This window comes from Brachyhypopomus gauderio, chromosome 18, assembly GCF_052324685.1.
Source record: "Brachyhypopomus gauderio isolate BG-103 chromosome 18, BGAUD_0.2, whole genome shotgun sequence".
In the NCBI taxonomy this organism is placed as follows: domain Eukaryota; kingdom Metazoa; phylum Chordata; class Actinopteri; order Gymnotiformes; family Hypopomidae; genus Brachyhypopomus; species Brachyhypopomus gauderio.
In genome coordinates, this window is record NC_135228.1 from 20,606,396 (window position 1) to 20,630,244 (window position 23,849).

The window sequence follows — 23,849 nt, forward strand, 5'->3', positions numbered from 1 at the left end:
AAACAATCACTCCGGCGGGGTTTACAGAAAGAGACACATCTCAGAGTGTTCTTTGCAGCGTTTCCATTCGACAACTGGAACTTCATTTTCCAAATCTGCCAGTAGAACATGTTGTTGACAGCAGGAGTCGCCCCTCCCCACCACGCCCCCCTCCCCAGACCATTACGCAAATGATCCTGGTCAATTAAACACATTGTGTGACTGAATCTCATCAGTCATTGATAAGGCAGGTTCCACCATATGGTGCCTCTCCCTGACGTCAGTCCTGCCGAAGACAAATCAAACTGAGCAAACAGGCCAGTGATTAGCTAAGAAAACTGATCCACAGTCAGCTCCGTGGGGCATAATGCAGCATACAAGCCGCTATCAAAGCTTCGCTACAGGAACAGTCCCTGCTGTGACTATGAAAAGCAGCTCCTGATGGCACATTCTCCGAGCATTCTCAGCATGGCGAAAGATGTGGGTTCAACCGGGCTTGGTTCTGGGGAGTCGGAGACTTTTATCCAAGCCTTGTGAAGCTATTTTAGATGCCGATCATTATGGCTCCATGACACTCAGAGGCAGAGATCCAGAGGACACTGAAGCAGACACCGTGGTAAGAGAGAAGGCCAGCTGAAAGTCATATCAAGGTATTTGTAAAAGTGCGTCAGAGAGAAACAGGTAAAGGGACCACTCACTGTCCTCCGAAGAGCTGCATGCCCAGAAGAGCAAAGACAACAATGAAGAGGAAGAGGAGGAAAAGCAAACTGATGATGGACTTCATGGAGTTCAGCAGAGACACCACCAGGTTCCTCAAAGAGTTCCAGTACCTGGGAAGAGACACAGACGTTTAGCTCATACTGGACTTGTAAAAAATGTGTGTGTTCATTTTGTGTGTGTGTGGAAAACTGTCTACGCACTTGGTAACTTTAAAGATTCGCAGCAAGCGCAGGGCCCTCAAAACACTGATCCCGAAAGAGGCTCCTGGTTTGATGACTGCCCACATCACCTCAAATATACTGCCCACGATGACCTGTGCACACCAGTGGACACGCGTTGAGTCCCTCACATACCGGGGCAGGGCGGGAGCAGAAACAACACTGACGTCGGCACAGAAGACGTGAGCGGCACGACTAATCGAGTCGGAGTAAACACGAGGCTCTTTGAGCTGCAGCACGTGGACGTTCCCTGCAGCTCCGTGATGGCTGCTAATGGCGGGAAGTGAGTGGGTCCCCCGGGCTCCTCTGACTCATCCCGCAGTGACTCACCCCAAAGTCGAAGCAGTTGAATGAGGAATGAAAGTAGTTCCTGGGTCCCAGGCCGTACATTTTCAGAGTCATCTCAGACAGAAACAGGCCCAGGAATACAAACTCCGCCATATCTAATGCATTAGACAAACACATTGCAATAAGGCTATAAGACTAATATACCAACATTTGCTATTAATCACCGACACATTGACATTTGCATCAATTTTTTTGTTTTCCATTTAAAAGGGAACATAATGTTTTGCATAACAATGACCCAAATTTATTCATTACAGACACGACCAAATCTGATTGGATAACAGTAACTTTGCGAACGATGTCCACCGGATGACGATATAATATTGGGACGAGTCGTTCACAGCAGCAGGACATCCGCACACGTGCGCCGGCTGAGGTACGTACACAGTGCCTGGGTGAGCCACTCGGGCTGGTTGTAGTGAACGATGGCCACGCAGAGCGTGTTCAGACCCACGAGGCACAGGACGATCCAGTAGAAGCTCTGTGCCTTCACCATGCGCCGTATGAAGAACCGCACCCTCTTCTCCTTCCGCCGCACGTACGAGGAGTTGTCGTTCTTGCCGCTCTTAAGGCTGGCCCGGGCGAACGGCGACCCGGGAGGCGCTGTGGGTCAACAGAGCGAAGGTGAGACATGCCTGGGGCAGTTTTACCTGCAACGGGGCTTTTTCCCCCTCATCAATGGGGCTTTTTACCACTTAGTGTTCACACTCAAGGTTCACCAGCTATAAAAAATAGTGAAACTGCTCACAGATCAGTAGAGTGAAGTTTTAGAGTGAATAGAATGAGTTTACAGTGAATTCATGTTGACTAATCAAACTTTATTTAATAATAGTGTGAATAACACAATATTTGTTATTATTAGTATTATTTATTTTTAAGGCTTTTTTTTAAGGCTTTTACTTTAGGAATCGTACTGAAATGGACTAAACACTAAGCCACCTGTTCTCCCTGATATCAAGCACAAAAGCCGATGAAATTAAAGGAGAGATGAAGATCCAGTTACCTCAGGCTCTTGCGTGTGACCGAGAGCCCATGAGGACGCCCTGCTACTCTGGGGCAGTGTGAATGGTTTCAAGTTGCAGTGTGATATCACAGTGAACTAATACACAATAATCACACTGACCACTCAATTATGCTTTGGTCACCATATATATATGCGCACCTACTAGCAAACCATCCTGTTTCTTATAGAGTACTAGCGGTATATTTATATATTAAATATACAAACACATGCACGTTATTTTAAATGTTCCATTTACACACCTCAGACTACTCAACTCATTTTGCATAAGGAATAGCCCACAAGGGACAGCCCACAAGGGACAGCCCACAAGGAACAGCCCATAAGGAACAGCCCATAAGGAACAGCCCATAAGGGACAGCCCATAAGGGACAGCCCTTGCTGACATCTTTAGAACAAACAGACTAACATCAACATCACTCGTGTCTGAAAACAACAGTGTGCCTTTGATCTCTGTGTATTGCGGCGAGAGCACACTGATTCATTTATAGCGGGGAGCCATCACGGGTCTTACCGACGGAGGAGATGTCTGGGAAGCGTTCCTCTCCCTCCTCAGCACCGATGAGGTCATTCTTCCCCTTCTTGGTCTTGGCCCTTTTCAACACTACACACACAGCAGTCGACAGGAGAGACGTGAGAGGAACCTCTTCTCTCTGAAACAGTACTCAACGTGAGCGCAAATGCTCCACCACACATATGCAACCAGTACGGGCTTACAGGAACATTGTCAGTGGCAGAAACAATGCGCCTGATGATCACTTTGCTAATGAATCACAAACAGACGTCATTGGAGGCTCGTGTCCTCACGGATCACAGGGTGCCTGACTAAGGCCAGAACCCTTTCAGCAGGCGGTACCAACCCGCAGCTCCAGAGATGATGGATTCAAACTGCAGGTCGTTCATTACACTGAGTCATAAGCCAGGCGCTCAGGAACAGCTGAGTAACTGCGCCGTCTGAGCACGACCCTCCCGTTTCACGTGTCCCCATTGCTACTGACTGCACCGAGCTAATTGCAGCCTTTGAGATGTACCAGTCAATCATGTTTTTAATTATGTTTTTACATCGCACAGCGTGAAAACCAGATCTGAGTCTCTTATGAGTTAGCGTAAAGCAGGCAGTGAAGAGGCTGAGCATTTCTGCTGCTTATGGCCATAATTCACACACTGTGGAGCTATGGGACATGGAAGAAGCCTGTTGTAGTGGGACCACGTTTATAGCTCACGTGGGCTTTTTTGGGCAACTCACTGTACAGGATCACTGCTTCATGAGCCTAACTAGCATTCATCTCACTCTCCAGTGTTCTCCCCAGGGAAATGTCCCTGTGTGTGTGTGTGTGTGTGTGTGTGTGTGTGTGTGTGTGTGTGTGTGTGTGTGTGTGTGTGTGTGTGTGTGTGTGTGAGAGAGAGAGAGAGAGAGAGAGAGAGATGCTTAATCTAATTAACCTTGTTGTCTTAATCCCTTTAATTACTTCTGGCATCCATGCCAGGTGTAATTGACAGAGATTATGGGCCTTGATGAGGTAAAGACATGTGCTAGAGAGACACCACACCACACTTAGAAGAGGAGGGACAACACAGATGAAGAGTGAAGAATGAACACAAAGAAAGGCAGAAGTATTCAGACTTAAAAGTCTATACAGTTGTAGGAAGTGGAAGCTTTGTGCCAGGATGATAAATTAAAAGCACGCATTACAAGTTGGCCATGACACAAAGACCTGAGCACAAGGTACCTAATTGTTGACAATATTAAAACTATGCACAGCTTTGCTATATACACTTTTATGCTCTCAATGTTGAGTGTCAAACTCTACACGGTCTGTCTCTTCACTTCGGTCTTTCTATTTTATGGACACCAGGTGAAAGAACCGATATACCTGCACGTTTTAATAAAAGAAAGACGAGTAGATTTGACGTGAAGAAGTGATGATGAACAGAGGTGGAGGTGATGCGCTACACGTTGGGCTCCGTCAGCAGCGCGTGGCCCCGCCCTCTACTCACCTGGGTTGTTTTGTTTCCTCTTGTACCACGCTCCGTCCAGTGGAGATTTCTCCTCAGCGTTCTGGTCCTCCTCAGCCAGAAGCACCTCCTCTGAAACAGGAGAGCAGGTCATACACGTATGCTTACGCACTCCAGCGTGAACAGACTGAAGCTCTGTAAAAGACAGAAGACACTGACCTGCCTTGCAGATCCACTCCAGGTATCCTGTGAGCTCTCGCTCGATCTGCTGTTGTCTGCGGAGCTTTAAGAACTCCTGCCTCTTCTCCACACGCTCTCTCTCTTTGGCAAATTCTCTGAGAGTGCACATTCACGCACACATGCACACACGCAAACACGGGCACGCACAAACACGCACAAGTGATGGACACCTGCATTAACAAACACGTCATTAATACATGTCACTGTGAACAATTTCTGTATTGCACAGCAATGACTCTTCTCCCAGACGGGGACCTTAAGGTTTGAGCCGTAATACCCAGGTTCTCCCTGCCATGACAGGCTGCGGACATTTGAGCTTCCTCTCCGGTTCAGCTCCCTTCCTCTCTCATCTCAGCGGGCGTCTATCTGTCCCCTGCTAGTCTAGAGTGGCCTTTCACTTCAAACAGGGCCGCAGAGAAGCCCCGCTGTGCTGCGTGCTGCTACTCCGAGCACATGCACCCATGCACGACCAGGCCACGACCAACAGGACCTTACTGCAACACCTCGTTGTGTTTTGACACAAAGGGCCAATGGTGGAGATCCAAGAAGATCGTGGACAAAAATGGTCCAATGGCAAAAGGGCCGGGAGGGCGGGTGCAAAGGTCACCTGCGGACACAGAATGTGCAGGGACGGGTGTGTCATTCTGACTTTAACAGAAGAAAAAATACATTTCTGTTTGAAATAAGCCAGACTGACAGTGCTAGGTGTACCCAGGAGTACCTGGAACTGTAAAAAATCCCTCATATTTATGTAGAGAACCATGGCTATACAGCATTAAACATGACTGAATCACAGTGTCATGGCCCCAGAGGGAAATGGATACCATGAGAGAAACAGACAGAGGAGCCCAGGAGCACCGCGAACGCCACAACCGCTAAAAGTGCTGAAACTTCCCCCAGGTCTCCCAGGCAACGATATTCTCTAATCTGACATTATAACTCCACCAATTTTGGATCAAACGTAACCCCAGCACCTTTAGATCTGTTTCTCCTACATGCTCTTGGGAAACACTACTGCATTATTCTGTTTAATCACCATTTTGCCCGGGACTATGTGTGTCTCTCCGAGTCCCACCACACAGAAACCAACGGCTAAAAGAGGGAGAGAAAAACCAGATGTATTTAGATATTGGGGGAAGGAAAAGGGGTGATGTGTAGTCATTCGAATGAAGGTGGGTTTGGCACAGGAGACAGGTGGGTTTGCACAGGGGACCTGGCATGAGCTGAGAAACTCATTCGACCAAGTGGTGACACGTATGACACCTATCACTGTGATACCTATCACTATGACACCTACTGTGACACCTATCACTAAAGACCTTCTACAAGACTTCAAACCTCTAAATTTTGGCTTCCGCAGCCAAAATTCAGTTTTGGTCTGAACGATTTTGACATACAAGGCAATTTCTTGACCTTTAAATGTGTTCCTTAAAAATAACCTTAATTATAGCATTTTTAAAATCTGAACACTGTGACGGGCAGGGTGAGCGAAACAAAAAGGAAGTGATCACGCCAAGTCTCAGGGAAAATGGATGGTTTAATGAAAAAGTGCGCAAACCAGAAACCCGTGACATGATCCGAATTAAGGATATAATGACCAGCGGTCAACTGGTACAAAGACAAGACATACACTACCGTTCAAAAGTTTGGGGTCACTTAGAAATGTTCTTATTTTTTAAAGAAAAGCTGTTTTTTTTTCAATGTAGCTAACATTAAATTAATCAAAAATACACTCTATACATTACACAGGTCAACAGCAATTTTGGGGCCAAAGATATTTCAACAAATTTAGGGTAACTTTGGGGTGCTGATTCTGAATATGTCATCAGTTTTGCCAGATTGGCTCAAGTTTTTGAGATTTTTCGTGAAATGTGTAAAAAAAAGACGTAATTTGCTACACGCGTATTAACTTTATTTTATTTTATTTTATTTAAAATAGGCCAAATACACTTTTTTTATGAAGTCTGTTATGTTTCTTCTATGTTTTTGCAGTGTATATTCACCACAAATGTAACAGAATGTGTCTGGATCGTTAAGACAACTTCTTCTTGATGAGTTCATGCTTTTCACTGGAAAACAGACAACAACATAAAGTTAGTGCAAAAATCAAGCTATGAACAAACTTTTAGAACACTAATTAACAAAAAACTATATTGAGAACTGCTCAGTTCAAGTACTAATCCCAAGAAATTAATGAGATGATGCGTCGCATTTACCAACAAGTGCTATAAATAAGATACCAGAAATCTCAAAAACTTGAGCCAATCTGGCAAAACTGATAGCATATTCAGAATCAGCACCCCAAAAATACCCCAAATTCATTAAAATATTTTGGACACCAGTAAATTTTTTTTTTTGTTGACCTGTGTTATTAATGTGGTAAATGACTATTCTAGCTGTAAACTGTCTGGTTTTTAATGCAATATCTACATAGATATATGGAGACCCATTTCCAACAACCATCACTCCAGTGTTCTAATGGAACATTGTGTTTGCTAATGTAAGGGGCTCAGGATTCATGTCTGTATATAGATTGGGTGGAAATATGGGGTGACGTACTGGGCATCGCCAGCAGGTGGAGTTCAGGACATAGTTGCGTTTAGCTATATAGCTAGCTATATAGCTAGCTATGCTGTTCTGTGTATCAATATGATAGCTGGTCATGTTGTAGCTAGATAGCTAGCGATGTTAGCTAGACTTGCGTACTGGAGAAGCGAACTATGCTCTATAATAACTGGTGTATAATTCTTGTTTAAGCCGGTAAAAATGGAGATGCTTGTATTTGCAATAATTAGATTGTAAGACTCAATAAAATGTGCGCAAGGGAAGCGGTTGTGTGAACTAACTTCATCCGAACTTTCCCACATTTAAAGCAATTATACTAACTGTGTAAGAAGGCTATTGGATATTTAGAAAACCCTTGAAAACCCTTGTGCAAGTAGGTTAGCACAGCTGAAAACAGTTTTGCTGATTAGAGAAGCTATAAAACTGACCTTCCCTTGAGCTAGTTGAGAATCTGGAGCATTATAATTGTTGGTTTGATTAAACTCACAAAATAGCCAGAAAAAGACAACTTTCAATTGAAACTTGACAGTCTATTCTTGTTCTGAGAAATGAAGGCTATTCTATGCGAGATATTGCCAAGAAACTGAAGATTTCCTACTGTCGTGTATTTGCTTGATAATGAGGAGACAGACAAGAGTGAGGTAACGGTGTGTTTACTCCAGATTGAACTTGTCAGAATACAGGGAAAACCACCCCAAGGCATAGTGGGGCTACGGTGGCCTCAATTGGCCAAACATGAGGACAGTAACTTTGCTCCCTACCTAACATTTCCTCCCCCCATATTCTGTAAGACTAACCCAAGAGTTCCCAGAGAATAACATATAGTGAGACATAATAACTCCAATAGAATTCAAAAGGATATGGCATTTCTTCAGCAAGAGTTAAGTTACAAGTCCAGACGGTCAGGAGGCCGCCGCTCACGTGTGGGGTACCGGTGGGGATGGTGATTCATCGGAGACGGCAGCGGCGCTGGTTCCGTTGTTGATCGGGGCTGAGAGACCTGGTCTGCAGTGTTGTCTTCCTGAAGTGTGGCCGGCAGGGTGTCGGGGGCAGCCAGGTCCTCCACCATGTCAGCCTGGTCTGTGCAGTCCGGTGCTGGAGAGTCCATCGGCTCCAAGGCGGGGCCCTTGTTGGCCAACAGTTGGTCAATATGACGACGCCATACTGCATTTTTGCTGGTGCGTACTTGGTATGGCAGCGGACCCGTGATGGCAACTATCTCAGCTGGAACCCACTTGGGACCCCTTAGGTAATTGCGAGCTAGGACAAGGTCTCCTATATGAAAAGACCGCGGCGTGCCTGACCTACGTCGGCTCTGTTCTAGCTGACTGCTTTTTACCACTTGGCTCCTTGACGGTGGGCGTATGCAGTCCAGTTGGGTGCGCAGCGCTCTTTTCAGGAGGAGCTCAGCGGGCGACGCCTTAGTGGTGCTGTGTGGCGTGTTTCGGTAAATCAGCAGGAAACTGTGCAGTCTATGATGAAGGGAGCCTTGGTTCACTGACGCCTTTAGACTGTGCTTTAAGGTTTGTACAAATCTCTCCGCCAGCCCATTGGTGGACGGGTGGTAAGGTGCTGACTTAATGTGTTGAATTCCATTCATTTTTAGGAAAGCCTCCATCTCTTCAGCGACAAACTGGGGCCCATTGTCACTCACCAGCTGTTCCGGTATTCCATACCGGCTGAACATTTCCTCCAGTTGCTCAATGGTTTTCCCGGTAGTTGTAGACCTCATTATGGCCACGTCCGGCCATTTGCTGTGCGCATCTACCACCACCAGAAACATTCTGTCGATGTGTATGCGCCGCCACGGCTCCGCGGGCCATTCCCATGGGTGGACTGCTGCTGGTTGTGGTGCGTTTCGCACAGTCTGCCTTTTCCTCAATGTGCTTGTCTAACCCCAGCCACCAAAAGTAGCTCCGGGCCAGCTCCTTCATGCGCACTATACCGCAGTGCCCAACGTGAAGTTGTTTCAGCATGGAGCTTCGCAGAGAAGGGGGTATGATTACCCTTCTGCCCCACAGCAGACATCCTGACTGGACAGACAGTTCTTGCTGTCTGGCCAAGTAAGGTTTGGTGTCCGGTGAGTTGGAGATTCTCCTGCCTGTGATGATGGCATCCATCACGATAGATAATGCTGGATCGTTCCGTGTGGCATGTCTCACTTGTTTTGCTGTGACAGGGGTGTCGGTCACTTGCTGGAAGTAGAAAATGTCAGTTTGTCGGGTCACTGGCCTCGCCACTGGGAGTGGTAGGTGGGAGAGACCATCTGCATTACCGTGTAGTTCAGATCGGCGGTACTTGATGTCGTAGTTATGGCCCGACAGCAGCAGGGCCCATCTCTGCATTCTGCTTGCGGCCAACGGTGGAATGCCTGCGTGTGGTCCCAGTAAGGCCGTTAGCGGTTTATGGTCGGTCAGAAGCGTGAATCTCCTCCCAAACAGATACTGGTAGAATTTTCTAATTCCGAACACGATGCTCAGGGCCTCCCGCTCGATCTGCGCGTAGTTACCTTCAGCTTTGTTGAGGGTCTTAGAGGCGAAAGCGATGGGTTTGTCCGTGCCGTCCGGCATAATGTGTGAGACAACCGCGCCAACCCCGTAGGGGGAAGCATCACAGGCTAACTGAAGTGGCAGTGCCGGGTCGAAGTGGGTCAGCACGTCAGAGTTCAGAAGGGCTTCCTTGGAGCTGGAAAAAGCCATTTGACAAGTCTCTGACCACTCCCATTTCTTCCCCTGCCTCAGCAGTTCGTGGAGGGGTTTCAATAAGGTGGAGAGATTGGAAATGAATCGGCCATAATAGTTTAGGAGCCCCAAGTATGAGCGTAACTGGTTGACATTTTGTGGTGCTGGGGCTTCCAAGATGGCCTTGGTCTTGGAGGGGGCCTTGTGTAGACCCTTGCCGTCGATCACATGGCCCAGGTATTCGATGGAGGATTGGAAAAATTCACATTTTCCCTTGCGAACTTTCAGTCCATATTCCCTCAGCCTCTGTAGTGTCATGTCCAGGTTATGGAGGTGGTCGGCATTGTCCCTCCTCGTTATAAGTATATCGTCCAAGTAGCACTGTACCCCCGGTAGTCCTGCCAGAATCTGATCCATGGCCTTTTGGAAAAGTGCGGGGCCCGATGTGACTCCAAAAGCCAAACGGCAGTACCGAAAAAGGCCCTTATGAGTGCTGACTGTCAGTAACTCTTTGGACTCGGGGTCCACTGGCATCTGCAGGTAGGCCTGGTTCAGGTCGATTTTACTAAATTGTTTGCCGTTTGCTAGACCCGCGAACAGGTCGTCGATGAGGGGTAGCGGGTAGTGTTCATTTTGCAAGACTGGATTAACAGTCACTTTGAAATCGCCGCAAATTCGTAGGCTACCATTTTTCTTAAGGACCGGCACGATTGGGGTAGCCCAGTCACTGACAGACACTGGTTCAAGCACCCCACTGTTCACCAGATTGTCCAGCTCTTTTTCTACTTTTGGTCGCAGTGCGTATGGGACCTGTCTTGCCTTAATGAATCGGGGGTTGCTGCCTGGTTTCAGGGTCAGCCTTGCAGTGATACCCTTCATGTGCCCTAGTCCTTCAGTGAAGAGTTCGTCATGTTTCTTTAATACCGCTTCTAGAGCAGACTCTCCTGGACTCAGCATGTTGATGGTAGGCCAGTCGATCCGCACCTTATCCATCCATGAGCGGCCTAGTAGAGATGGGTAATTTCCTCGGACAACATATAAGGGCAGCTTTATGCATTGTCCGTTAAACTCCACTTTGACCTTGACCAAGCCCTTGACAGCTACTGTCTCCCCTGTGTAGGTCTTCAGCGCCACCTGTGCTGGTTGGATTGGTAAGTGGTGTAAGTGTTCTTGATACACTGTCTCTGAAACCAGTGACACTGCTGCCCCCATGTCGATTTCCATCCGCACTGGTTTACCCTCCAGCAAGGGTGTCGTCCAGTAGCTGTCAGATCCTCCCGTCAGCGACAGAATGTGAAGGGGCAACTCGTCGTCTGTGGATTCACTGGCACTATTTTCTTTTTCCACCACATGCACTGTTTTCTTATGTGCAGCCACTCTCTTTTGTTTGTTAGTGTTTTTCTGCATTGACTGAGTTCCCTTTTTCTTGCCACGACAGGCCTTTTCAATGTGACCCTTTTTCCCACAGGCATGGCACTCCAATTCCTTAGACCAGCACTCTGCTGCTGGATGGCCCTGTTGGCCACATCGATAACATGGCCTCGTTGACGAGCTGCCCTCAGTACTAGCTATCTTCAGCACCTTAGCCGTGGCTATGCTCAACTGCTGTGCCTCTTTTGCAGCCATTTCCATTGACACACTGATTTCAATTGCTCTGGTCAGAGTTAATTTGTCCTCAGTTAGCAGTTTTCTCTGAGCGGCCTCATTACGCAGTCCGCAGACCAGCCGGTCACGAATTGCATCATTAAGCGTGTTCTCTGTAAATTCACAGTGCTCAGCTAACTTCCTGAGCGCAGCAACAAACATAGTCACCGTCTCCCCCTCCTCCTGATTACGTTTATAAAATCGGAACCGTTCAGCAATCATCAATGGTTTAGGAGAGAAATGTTCACTTAGACTTTTAACAATATCCAGATTGAACTTGTCAGAATACAGGGAAAACCACCCCAAGGCATAGTGGGGCTACGGTGGCCTCAATTGGCCAAACATGAGGACAGTAACTTTGCTCCCTACCTAACACCTACAATGGTGTGTACTACTCCCTTCAGAGGAGAGCACAGACAGGCTCTAACCAGAGTAGAGGAAGAAATGGAAGGGCCCGCTGCACAACTGAGCAAGAAGACAAGTACATTAGAGTCTCCAGTTTGAGAAATCGACGCCTCACAGGTCCTCAACTGGCAGCTAAATTAAATAGTACCCGCAAAACACCAGTGTCAACGTCTACAGTGAAGAGGCGACTCCGGGATGCTGGCCTTCAGGGCAAAGTGGCAAAGAAAAAGCCATATCTGAGACTGGCTAATAAAAGAAAAATATTAATATGGGCAAAAGAACACAGACATTGGACAGAGGAAAATTGGGAAAAAGTGTTATGGACAGATGAATCAAAGTTTGAGGTGTTTGGATCACACAGACGAACATTTGTGAGATGCAGAACAACTGAAAAGATGCTGGAAGAGTGCCTGACACCATCTGTCAAACATGGTGGAGGTAATGTGATGGTCTGGGGTTGCTTTGGTGCTGGTAAAGTGGGAGATTTGTACAAGGTAAAAGGGATTTTGAATAAGGAAGGCTATCACTCCATATTGCAACACCATGCCATACCCTGTGGACAGCGCTTGATCGGAGCCAATTTCATCCTGCAACAGGACAATGACCCAAAGCACACCTCCAAATTATGTACAAACTTTAGAGAAGAAGCAGGCAGCTGGTGTTTTATCGGTAATGGAGTGGCCAGCGCAGTCACCAGATCTCAACCCCTTTGAGCTGTTGTGGGAGCAGCTCAAAGCTCAAAGTGCCCATCAACCCAGTCAAACTTGTGGGAGCGGCTTCTGGAAGCATGGGGTGAAATTTCTCCAGATTACCTCAGCAAATTAACAGCTAGAATGCCAAAGGTCTGCAATGCTGTAATTGCTGCTAAGGGAGCATTCTTTGACGAAAGCAAAGTTTAAAGTAGGAAATTATTTCAAATAAAAAAAAAACATTATTTCTACCTTGTCAATGTCTGGACTATATTTCTATTCATTTTGCAACTCATTTGATAAATAAAAGTATGACATTTCTGGGAAAACACAAAATTGTCTAGGTGACCCCAAACTTTTGAACGGTAGTGTATATAGACAAACAAACAACCCTCAGGTGAGACGGATCGAGGGCCCCGCCCACCAGAGGGACAGAGGCGACCAGTAGGGGGCCCGCCGTACCGTGACAAACACAAAAGGCTTTAAACATAATATAATGTGTTTTTACCCAAATGCATTCGTTTTATTCTTCTAATTTCTTATCTAAAGCTCTTTGTAAATATTACAACCCGGATATCAAATTGACCAATGAAAGTATTATAAACAGCCACATCATAAATCTTCTGCAGTACAGTATAATTTGTATTATCGTGTTGTATCATCCTGACTGAATTTCAAAGCTGCATACCTGGCAACCTGCAGTGAAAAAACTTTCATTTCACTTTCATTTTACTTTCAAAACAACATCATAAGGTAAGACGTGGTATTCGTCGTATGGGGGATTTTTTTATGAATTTCAAACTACCTGCATTCTGAAAATGCTTCACAATCTTTTATTTAAGATTTTAAACTTCAGGATAATTATTTAATTATTCATATTAAGGCATAAAATGAACTAATGTGAAATAAAACTGAAGTGAAAATCAGGAAATTATTCACTAGTAGCTTAGCGCAAGAGTTTAAATGATTCATAACGTAGTTTAAAAGTAAACAAGGTTAATTTTATCAGTTTATACAGTTTCTTTCTTCATCTCTCCACAGACTTGACACGACTGACAATTATTATTTTGGCTGAAGAATATAATCATATAAACTTAAATGTTCAGCATTTTGCTATGCAAGCAGACTTGGATCTAAATGCAATAACTACGTGTTATTGCCATAACACACACTGCTTTAAATACACTTACAAATATGAGTGATTTTATTCCAGGTAAAATGGATCAATTGAGAATTGTTCTGATTGGGGGTAGACAGCTGGGTGGAACAGAGGCAAGTGGGAAGAGTTCTGTAGGAAATACCATTCTGGGCTCAGCTGTGTTTGACACAGGCAGACGTACTGCCCGCTGTCAGAAAGCAGACGTGAACGCTCATGGATATGAAATCACAGTGGTTGATACTCCGGGCTGGTGGTGGCATTACTCTGTGGAAAATACTCCTATGTTTGACAGATTTGAAATCATTCGTAGCCCGTCACTGTGTCCGCCCGGACCTCATGTCTTCCTCCTGGTTATCCCTATGGACTCAGTCTTCCCACAGATATACAGGATTGCTTTGGAGGAGCATCTGGAATTATTTGGCAAACATATCTGGAAACACATGATAGTGGTTTTTAGTTCAGTGACATCTTCTGATGTCAGAGCCTTAGAGAAACATGTGAACTTGTGGCCTGACCTCCAGTGGATTCTGAGGAAATGCAAAAACAGGTATCACATCCTTGAGATTAAAAAACAGGACAAAAGCACTCAGGTTCCACTGTTGTTATCTAAAATCGCCAACCTTGTGGCAGAAGAAAATGGAGAACATTTTGTAATCAACACTAATGTGTCCTTACAACTGGACAAGAGAATGAGGCAAACTGAGGAGAGGACGGAGAAATTGCTTAGTGGCCAGAGGCAGGAGGCAGGAGAGGACACCAGGAGACTGGGTGAGTAATGGTTTAGGCTGGGTGAGTAATGGTTTAGGCTGGGTGAGTAATGGTTTAGGCTGGGTGAGTAATGGTTTAGACTGGGTGAGTAATGGTTTAGGCTGGGTGAGTAATGGTTTAGACTGGGTGAGTAATGGTTTAGGCTGGGTGAGTAATGGTTTAGGCTGGGTGAGTAATGGTTTCAGCCTTAAGATGGTCCACAATGTGCAGATGATCTCTGGATCCCATATCACTGAACTGGACACAGACTAAAATGCTCATCTTCGCAGAATTATGCAAGAATCATAAGTAATCTTCTTTTTGATGTATTTAACAATACCTTTAGAAAGGTCATTTCATCTTTGTAATTTTAATCCTCTGGCTCTGGTTTTATCGAATGAACATATTTTATAAAAATGGTCACTGATTTTCCTTTAAAGATGACACATGTCCAGCTGACTTACGCCTGGTGATCGTTGGAGCATCATGGGATGGTCGAAGCTCTACAGGAAACCTGATCCTGGGAACCCAGGCCTTTGACGTTGATGAAGCCAGAACAACAGTGCAATGCGTGGTGAAGAGCAACACCATACTTGGGAGACAACTAACAGTGGTTGACACTCCAGGCTGGTTCTACCACAATCCTCTTGAGAAGACGTCAGAGAGAGATAAACTACAGATCAAGGGTAGTGTGACCCTTTGCCCTCCGGGCCCACATGCAATTCTTTTGACTGTTCCCACGGCAACAGCATTCAATGAATCCTATCAAAAAGCTGTGGAAGAGCACATGGGTCTATTTGGGGAGGAGATCTGGGCGCGTACGATTGTGCTCTTCACTCGAGGAGACTGGTTAGGAGACACAACCATGGCAGAGCGCCTTGGCACAGAGGAAGGCCGTCTTGAGTGGCTCATGAATAAATGTGGAAACAGATACCATGTTATCACTTGCAAGGACCCGAGTGATTTCACACAGACGACAAAGATAATTCAGAAGATTGATGAAATGGTGGAAGGAAACGGAGGAAGTTATCACGAAACAGACCACAGTCTTTATAGTGAACTTAGTGTGAAGCTTGAAGTGATTAAAACCACAGCACAAACAAACAAAATAAAAGCAAGGAAGCAAAGGAATATTCTTCAAAAAGTGTTCATTGGTAAGCGTGTGTTTATTGGAAGGGCAAATTTTGACCAAGATTTATATCAGTATAATTGATACAGCTAATTACAAACATGCTATATATTTTAAATTACAATTAAAATAAATGTAATCTTAATGGTGGTAAAAACACATAACTTCAGTTTCCTTTTGTAACCACTAGATCAAAACAATGTGACAGAGCTGAGAATTGAGCTTCTGGGAGGAGAGAGGTCTGGGAAGAGTAACTCAGGAAACACTATTTTATTTAATCATGTATTTCAGGAAACATTAACTGAGGTAATTCATTTCAAGACATCAAAACATTTTTTGAGGTAATACAGTTAAAATTAAACAAAATTAGATTAAATTATTAAATGTATAACATGTATTTCTAGTGTTGACTGCACCTTCAATATCCTTTTATGTTATGAACAAGTAAAGACTGTGGACTGATATAATTTCTTAATATTTACTTATATATTAATATATTCTTAATATTTACTTAACCTATGCTCTTCAATGCTATATGATTTTCAGAATTTCCAAGACCCAAAATCAACAAAGCAATGCGTCATGCATCAAAGGAAAATTGATGGGTGTCTTGTTTCAGTTGTAGACACACCAGGATGGTCAATATCAACTTTAGAAAATTCCAAAGAAATTCTTCAGAGCATCTCAGCTTGCCCACCAGGTCCACATGCATTCCTTATGGTGCTATCAGCACGTCAGTCTTTTACTAAAAAGGACCAGCAAGCTCTTGAGGCCGTTATGAAATGTTTGGGGGAAAGAGCATGGAGACACGTTCTGCTGTTGTTCAGCCATGGAGACTGGTTAAGAGATAAACCCATCGAAGAGCACATCGAGTGTGAGGGGGAACCCCTGAAGTGGCTGGTGAGGAAGTGTGAGAACAGATACCATGTCCTGGATAACCGTAACTGGGGTGATGGATCTCAAGTCAAACACTTGCTGGAGAAGATAAAGGAGATGGTTGTTAGGAACAGAGGAGACTACTTCACTTTAGAGAAGGCTTCAAGGCTGCAGGAGTGGTTTTTCAGGGCCAAGACACTGACAGAAGAGGAGTGTAATAAAAGAGAAGATGATCTCATTCGACGGATGTTGGAGGCAGTTTGGCTGGATTCAGATGTAGAAGATCCCACATCCCCAGTTAAAATGCGAATAGGGAGCATGACTTTCACTATTCCCAATAGTAAGTATCCCACAGTTCTATCATATTGACACAGTGTAAATTTATAGCAGCAGTTTCTAATTTGTTAAATGTCATTTTCAGTGAGAAGCGAAACGATGTCTGAAACAGGCAGTTTATGGGACAGCTGTCACGTGAGGTCAAATGTTAAAGTATCACAATGGCTCAGACACAACGCACCATCCTCTGGATACGACACCGCGAGTGTTTCCAACACTGAAATGTCTGTGACACGGCTGGATGAGGAGGCCACTGTGGCCCATGGACTCACAGAAGACTCTTTGGCTGCAGAACCCAACTTGAAACAAGACAGTGATGGAATCATAAAATGTCTTCCTCTGGGGCATGCAAGGGTGAAAAATCAACCTAGAAGAAATTCAGTGTAGAGTACACATTCCCACCACGTGCAGTACCATAGACTGAGGCAGAAGTGATCAAGTGAGTTCAAGGCGTATAGTAATCACTGTAGCCCATCTTGACAAGATGTACAAATCTGGTGTATAAAGTGTATACATTTCATAGCCGATTAACCTGACAAGAATATTAAGAAACATTAAATTGATTGATTGACTGATTTTTATCAAATATTTGCTTACAATATGTTTAAAGAATATTAGTTAATCAATGGTAGGAATAAAGTAGCATAAAATAGCAAAATTATTTTCTACAACAAAAAATATAATCCTAAATACAATTAATGTGCTCCATGGTCTTAATATACAGAGATGTAATGTAAGAGTGGTGGGGTGTGTCCCTGTGGGGGTGTTACTCCATAAAACCATGAGGGGGGGGGGGGGGGGGGGGGGGGGGGAGTGGAGGCAAAAAATGGTGTGGTTCACCTCAAGAAGTTCCTATAGCAATGGGATAAAACTGACCATTTGTATTTTAGTTATATCAGTGTGCTTGTGTGGCATGTTTAGTCTTGTTTTGCTGCTTGTTGTGTGCTGGGAAAGGTTATGCTAACAGGGTAAGAGTTCCATCACTCCCTGAGAAGGTTTGTAGACTTCACCCCAAAGATGGCAGTCCTGTATGAAAATGCACTGTGTATGCAAATGTACTCTGTTGTCTTTACCAGCAACCTGATTCCCATTGGTTAACCTGGTTTTTGTGACTGCTGTTCCTTTGAGATACTGGGGGGGAAGGGGGGGCTTTCTCTTTTTCTTCCTATTCTCTGCAGCCAGAGTCCTTATGTCAGCTAAAAAATTTGAACATATCAACCCAATCCTCCATAAACTTCACTGGCTCCCGGTCTCAGAACGCATCCGCTACAAAATTATCTTAATGACTTTTAAAGCCCTGCATGGCCTCACACCTGTCTACCTCTCCAACCTGTTGCACCCTCACGTTCCATCGCATCAGCTCAGGTCCTCTAACTCCGGTCTATTAACCATTCCAAGACTCAGACTCTCCACTATGGGTGGCAGATCTTTCAGTGTTGCTGCCCCCACTCTCTGGTACTCTCTACCTTCCTCTCTTCGCTCCTCTGCCTCTCTTCCTATTTTCAAAGCTCAGCTAAAGACCTTCCTATTCACTCACTACTTCCTCTCTCGCTGATACTCCCTAACTCTCCTCTCTTATGTATGACCATGTTCATGTAAAGCGACCTTGGGTTTGTGAAAGGCGCTACAAAAAATTTAATTATTATTATTATTATTATTATTATTATTATTATTATTATTATTATTATTATTGGCCCTTTTTCTTGCTCTTCTTCTTTTTGCTCTTCCTCTCGCTCCTCAGCTTCTCCCTTGCACTGTGAGGCAGCCTGCACCGGTCGGTATCTCTGTTTCCATTAGGTATTATTGTTACTTTAATGTAGTATGGTTATGTTATTGTTTTATTTTTTTTTTGACATTGAATAAATCTGGTTAATTGTGTAGCCATGGTCTTCCTTGGTTATTGCTATACTGGGCCAGATGAGCTCATTATTAGTATCAGTTAAAAGGTAAATCAATGCTAATACCAATTCCCTCTAAAGTATCCCATCTGCTACGCATGTTTATGATAAACCTCTGACAAAGCAGGCTATTGTTTATAGCAAGGTACTTTATGAAGCTGGTTAGGTATATACTGCACTGATCTATTTGAGAAGTGAGTTCTTTTAGATTCTTTTAGACTATAATTTGGAGTCAGACATTTTATTATTTTTATTATTTATTGTTTTATGCACGTCAGTCCTTCTTCTGCACCTATTTCCATCCTTGGTTGTCGGCAAGCAGGTAGGGCAGTTAAGTATCACTAAAACTCCTACACTAATAAGGCTATAGGGTGGGTCATACGGACACTGTATAGGCAGAACAAAGCCAGCATTCCTAGAAGTTTTGAGTTACCAAACTTAGTTTCAAACTGCATGTTACGACCTGTCTGTGAAACATGATGGTATGAATCTGCATAATAAGATCTAATGCAGTTCTACGTGTGCCTTTAACCAAGCCATACCAGGCAGTTCATGTAAATCAACTGGGTCTGGCATTTCACTGAGATGGAAAGGCACTCTTCACAGCACAGCCCTTTCAAACGGCAGTGCCATTTCATTATGGTAATATTTCTGGGAATGGGCACATCTTAAAGGAGCATGCATCGTCTTCAAGCAGGAGACCCTTGAAGACCGCAGTCCCCCCCCCCCAGTGCGTGTGAATAGATGTGTGTGCATGCTGGCAACCCAGAGCATGCCTTCCTTGCCAAGGCAAGGTCTGCTCGCTGAGCAATGTGGGTCCCGATGCTTTAAGACTTGAAGAGTCCCTGGTCTCTTGACAAAACAACAAAAAAAAAAAAACACATGAGAGAGAAAAGGAAGAAGGGATAGAGAGAAAGAGAACAGTAAGAAAGAGTGAAAGAGGAGAAGAGATAGAAGGGCAGTGATGAAAAGCCCGAACATCTAACTCACCCTGATAAGACACCCAGTACCAGGTTGAGCATGAAGAAGGAGCCGATGATGATGAGGGGGATGAAGTACAGCCAGTTCCATGCGTTGCCTGATGCATCGTTGGTCTGCACACACAAGCCACATAAACACAACTTTTGCAGCACTGATTTCTGATGAGTCTCATTTGCAATGTACAAAATATACTTTTAGTTTTAAGGCATAGGTGAGCATCCCCAGGGGTCAAACACTTCCCCAAGATAGATCATTTTTGGTGCTTTAACGAGAAGACTGCCATGTGCATAAAACAGTTAGGACTAATTATATTATACACTCATGCAGCGAAAGTGTAATGCAAAATAAATTTGAGTCATTACAAATCCTCTCCCACATGCAGCCGTCATAGAAACGTAGCAGCTACATCCTGAGTGCCAGCCAAGCCCCGGGCTCCTGTTAGAACTACTGGGTCATGGAATGGGGAGCTTGAGAGGTTTAGGCCGTTTGGAATATGTGGAGATGTTAACGGACAGCTGTGAGTGTCAGGACCTCTGGAAGCTGTGGCAGATACAACACTCCTCACTGCTGGACGCCCCACAACCGAGCAGAACCGAGCCTCGGACTGACCTGCTCTCAAGCTTACTGGGCAGAGGTGTGTGAAGTTGGCTGCAGGTGATTAAATCTGAATTCTTAATACTCTAAAAAAAAAATCCTGAATTAATTCTGATATAGAGCAAATATCTTGATTAAGATTGTAATCCTAAATCACCTGCCAATCCACTGACCCCTTTACAGATGATACTGATCATTCTTCTCTTCTTCCTTACCTTCTGGCCTTCTTTACAGACCTGTGCATCAGTGTGATACTTGGTGATTGATCTGATAAGGCCAATGCCCCGACTGAATCACATTAAAGAACCTTCTCTGTTGAACTAGCCGTCTTTTCTGTCTCCACAGCTGGCTCCGGGACACCTGTGGCAGCGTCGGCGTGGACTACGTCGACAACTGGGAGAGTTTCCGTGAGCGTCCGTCACTCTACCGCCGAGATGGACTTCACCCCAGTCGCCTAGGCTCGGCAGTCCTCTCCCGGAACATCGAGGACGTGCTACGCCGAGCCTGACCAGCCACAACAAACCACGCAAATCAGCTAAGTAGAACTTACTTCCCTAACTACCAAACCATTGAGACTGTGTCTGTTAGCCGTGGCAGGTATAAGAATAACAGGGCGATATGTTTTAAAAATCTAATTAAAATTAAATTAAATAATCAACGCGAAGTAAGCAGCAATATTAAGCTAAGGCTAGGACTTTTAAACATTAGATCGCTTGCATCAAAAGCTGTGATAGTAAACGAAATAATCACAGATAACAGACTAAATGCACTCTGTTTAACAGAGACATGGGCTAGAGTGGACGAATATGTAAGTTTTAATGAAGCAGCTCCTCCTGGATACAGTTATGTTCATCAGCCCCGTATCACAGGGCGTGGAGGTGGAGTAGCCACAATATATGACATAGATATAGGTTTTACTGTAAAACCAACCACCTCTATTAACTCATTCGAGGCTCTGATAGGTGAAATAGGCAATAATCTTATAGGCAATAAAACAAAGCTTAAACTAGTGACCATCTATCGACCGCCGGGTCCTTACTCAGAATTTCTTAAGGAATTTGCTGAGTTTCTTTCGGAAATAGTCTTAACCATCGAGAGATTTGTAATTGTGGGTGATTTCAACATTCATTATGAAAATGAATCAGACCCACTGAAAATCGCGTTCGACTCCATACTAGATTCAGTAGGTATAGCCCAAAATGTGACAGGGCCTACCCACCGCTGTAAACACACCTTAGACTTAATACTTACTTACGGATTAAACATAGAACATTTGGCAGTCATCCCCCAAAATGACGCCATTTCAGATCATTCCCTACTAATATATGAAATGGCTTTATACGATGTACATCAGATGCGCCATACAAAAACCACGCGCACTATCACATCCGACACTGCAGCAACATTTATAAACTTACTACCAGAGCTACCGAACACTATGCCACTGCAGCCCAATGAATTAGAACAGGCAACACAACAGTTTTATTACACACTCAGCAATACCTTAGACAGTGTAGCTCCAGTTAAAACAAAATTAATTAGGGAGAAAAAGCTTGCACCATGGTATGACGACCACACCCGTCTTCTAAAACAGGCAGCTCGAGCAGCGGAGCGAAAATGGAGATCCACCTCACTAGAAGTGTTTAGAATCACATGGAAAGACGCCATAGTCAAATACAAACATGCCTTAATAAAAGCTAGAGCCGCATACTATTCGACACTAATAGAAAACAACAAAAATAACCCTAGATTTCTCTTCGCGACTGTATCAAAACTAACAAGAAATATCAACGACACTAGTTCTAATACAACACTTACACACACTAGCGATGAATTTTTAAACTTTTTTAATAATAAAATAGATAATATCCGACTACAGAGTCATAATACATTGCAGCCTAACCTCCAATCCAACCCCAGTAGTTTAGTTATTAGTAACTATGCATCCAAAAATATTACCGAGCTAAATGTCTTCGATCCTATATCGCAAAAAGAGCTCACAACACTGATTAATTCATCTAAGCCTACATCATGTATATTCGACCCAGTTCCAACCCGTCTATTTAAAGACCTACTCCCAGCCATTGCAGGGCCCTTACTTAATATGATTAACTGTTCCCTTAACCTAGGGTACGTGCCCAAACAATTAAAATGCGCCGTAATTAGACCCTTGATTAAAAAACAGAATCTAGATCCGCAGATTCTAGCCAACTATAGACCCATTTCTAATCTCCCATTTATCTCTAAAATTTTAGAAAAAGCAGTTTCCAATCAGTTAAACCACCATCTCCAATCAAATAGTATCCATGAAAAGTTCCAATCAGGATTTAGACCAAACCACAGCACTGAAACAGCTTTACTCAGGGTAGTGAATGATTTACTAATATCGGCCGATAATGGGCTAGTCTCGTTCCTTGTACTGTTAGATCTTAGTGCAGCTTTTGATACTGTAGACCACAACATTTTGCTGGATAGACTAGAAAACACGGTAGGTATTAAAGGAGTCGCACTCTCCTGGTTTAGATCATATTTGACTGACCGCTTCCAATGTGTAAGTGTTAATAATAAAACCTCTAAATCTGTGCAGGTTAAATACGGTGTCCCACAAGGGACAGTCCTAGGACCACTTCTATTCACACTGTACATGTTACCCCTAGGCGAGATTATGCATAAGCACGACATCAGTTTCCATTCCTACGCAGACGACACTCAGCTATATTTATCGGCAAAACCCGATGATTTAGGCGCAAACAGTAAAATAGAGAAATGTGTAGAAGAGATTAAACATTGGATGGCGTGTAACTTTCTAGCACTAAATCCCGATAAAACAGAATTAATAATAGTTGGGTCTAGGGCTGCGAGAGACAAGATACATAATGTAGCATTGAATCTACATTCTTTTACTATAACCCCCAGCGCAGAGGTAAAGAACTTGGGCGTCACAATAGACCCAGATCTCTCGTTCGATACACATATTAATAATATAACTAGGGTAGCGTTCTTTCACTTGCGCAACATTGCCAAAATTAGAAACATATTAAATACTAGTGATGCAGAAAAACTAATCCATGCATTCATATCCTCTCGTTTAGACTATTGCAACAGTCTCTTAGCTGGATGTTCTGGTAAATCGATAAACAAACTCCAGCTGGTTCAGAACGCAGCAGCACGAGTTTTAACAAAAACTAAAAAGTTTGATCACATTAGTCCCGTACTATCGTCATTACACTGGCTGCCAATTAGATTCCGTATTGACTATAAAATACTTTTATTAACATATAAAACGCTGCATGGCTTAGCTCCAGACTATCTTAGTGAACTTATTGAACAATATAACCCAGCGCGTTCACTTCGCTCACAGGACGCAGGGTTATTAACTGTTCCTAGGATCAAAAAGATCACAGCAGGTGGAAGAGCCTTTTCTTTTAAAGCTCCACAATTGTGGAATAATCTTCCTGCCTCTATTCGGGACTCAGACACAGTCTCAATGTTTAAAACTCGATTAAAGACTCATCTGTTTAGTTTGGCCTTTGATTAATTTGTTACATATTTACTACATCTCGTATCTTTTCTCCAAGGTTCACCTGGAGAGTAACACTGCAGTCGGAGCCTACAATACCAGCATCGCTGCTCCGACATGGAATGAAAGCCTGGCGTTCATCA

General features: G+C 44.1%; 2 protein-coding genes across 3 annotated transcripts in view; one reads left to right on the plus strand and one right to left on the minus strand.

The window, feature by feature from the left end:
- cacna1bb (calcium channel, voltage-dependent, N type, alpha 1B subunit, b) overlaps positions 1–23,849 on the minus strand; it is a 131,559-nt gene that overhangs the window by 47,183 nt on the left and 60,527 nt on the right. The window contains exons 9-16 of the mRNA XM_076980781.1: positions 19,602–19,705; positions 4,462–4,577; positions 4,285–4,374; positions 2,801–2,890; positions 1,650–1,868; positions 1,248–1,360; positions 900–1,012; positions 678–809 (exon numbers count right to left, since the gene is read on the minus strand). Coding sequence (XP_076836896.1) covers positions 678–809; positions 900–1,012; positions 1,248–1,360; positions 1,650–1,868; positions 2,801–2,890; positions 4,285–4,374; positions 4,462–4,577; positions 19,602–19,705 — 977 coding nt within the window. The remainder of the gene's footprint in view (positions 1–677; positions 810–899; positions 1,013–1,247; positions 1,361–1,649; positions 1,869–2,800; positions 2,891–4,284; positions 4,375–4,461; positions 4,578–19,601; positions 19,706–23,849) is intronic.
- On the plus strand, positions 13,197–17,460 carry LOC143482425 (uncharacterized). 2 transcript variants are annotated; one of them, XM_076980794.1, is made up of 6 exons: positions 13,197–13,219; positions 13,680–14,393; positions 14,813–15,526; positions 15,692–15,807; positions 16,048–16,717; positions 16,799–17,460. In XM_076980794.1, the coding sequence occupies exons 2-6, from the start codon at positions 13,685–13,687 to the stop codon at positions 17,098–17,100; spliced, it is 2,511 nt and encodes an 836-aa protein (XP_076836909.1). In that variant the 5' UTR covers positions 13,197–13,219; positions 13,680–13,684; the 3' UTR covers positions 17,101–17,460. The 2 variants fall into 2 exon arrangements, with proteins under 2 accessions (XP_076836909.1, XP_076836908.1); XM_076980793.1 differs by lacking the exon at positions 13,197–13,219 and having other exon boundaries at positions 13,512–14,393.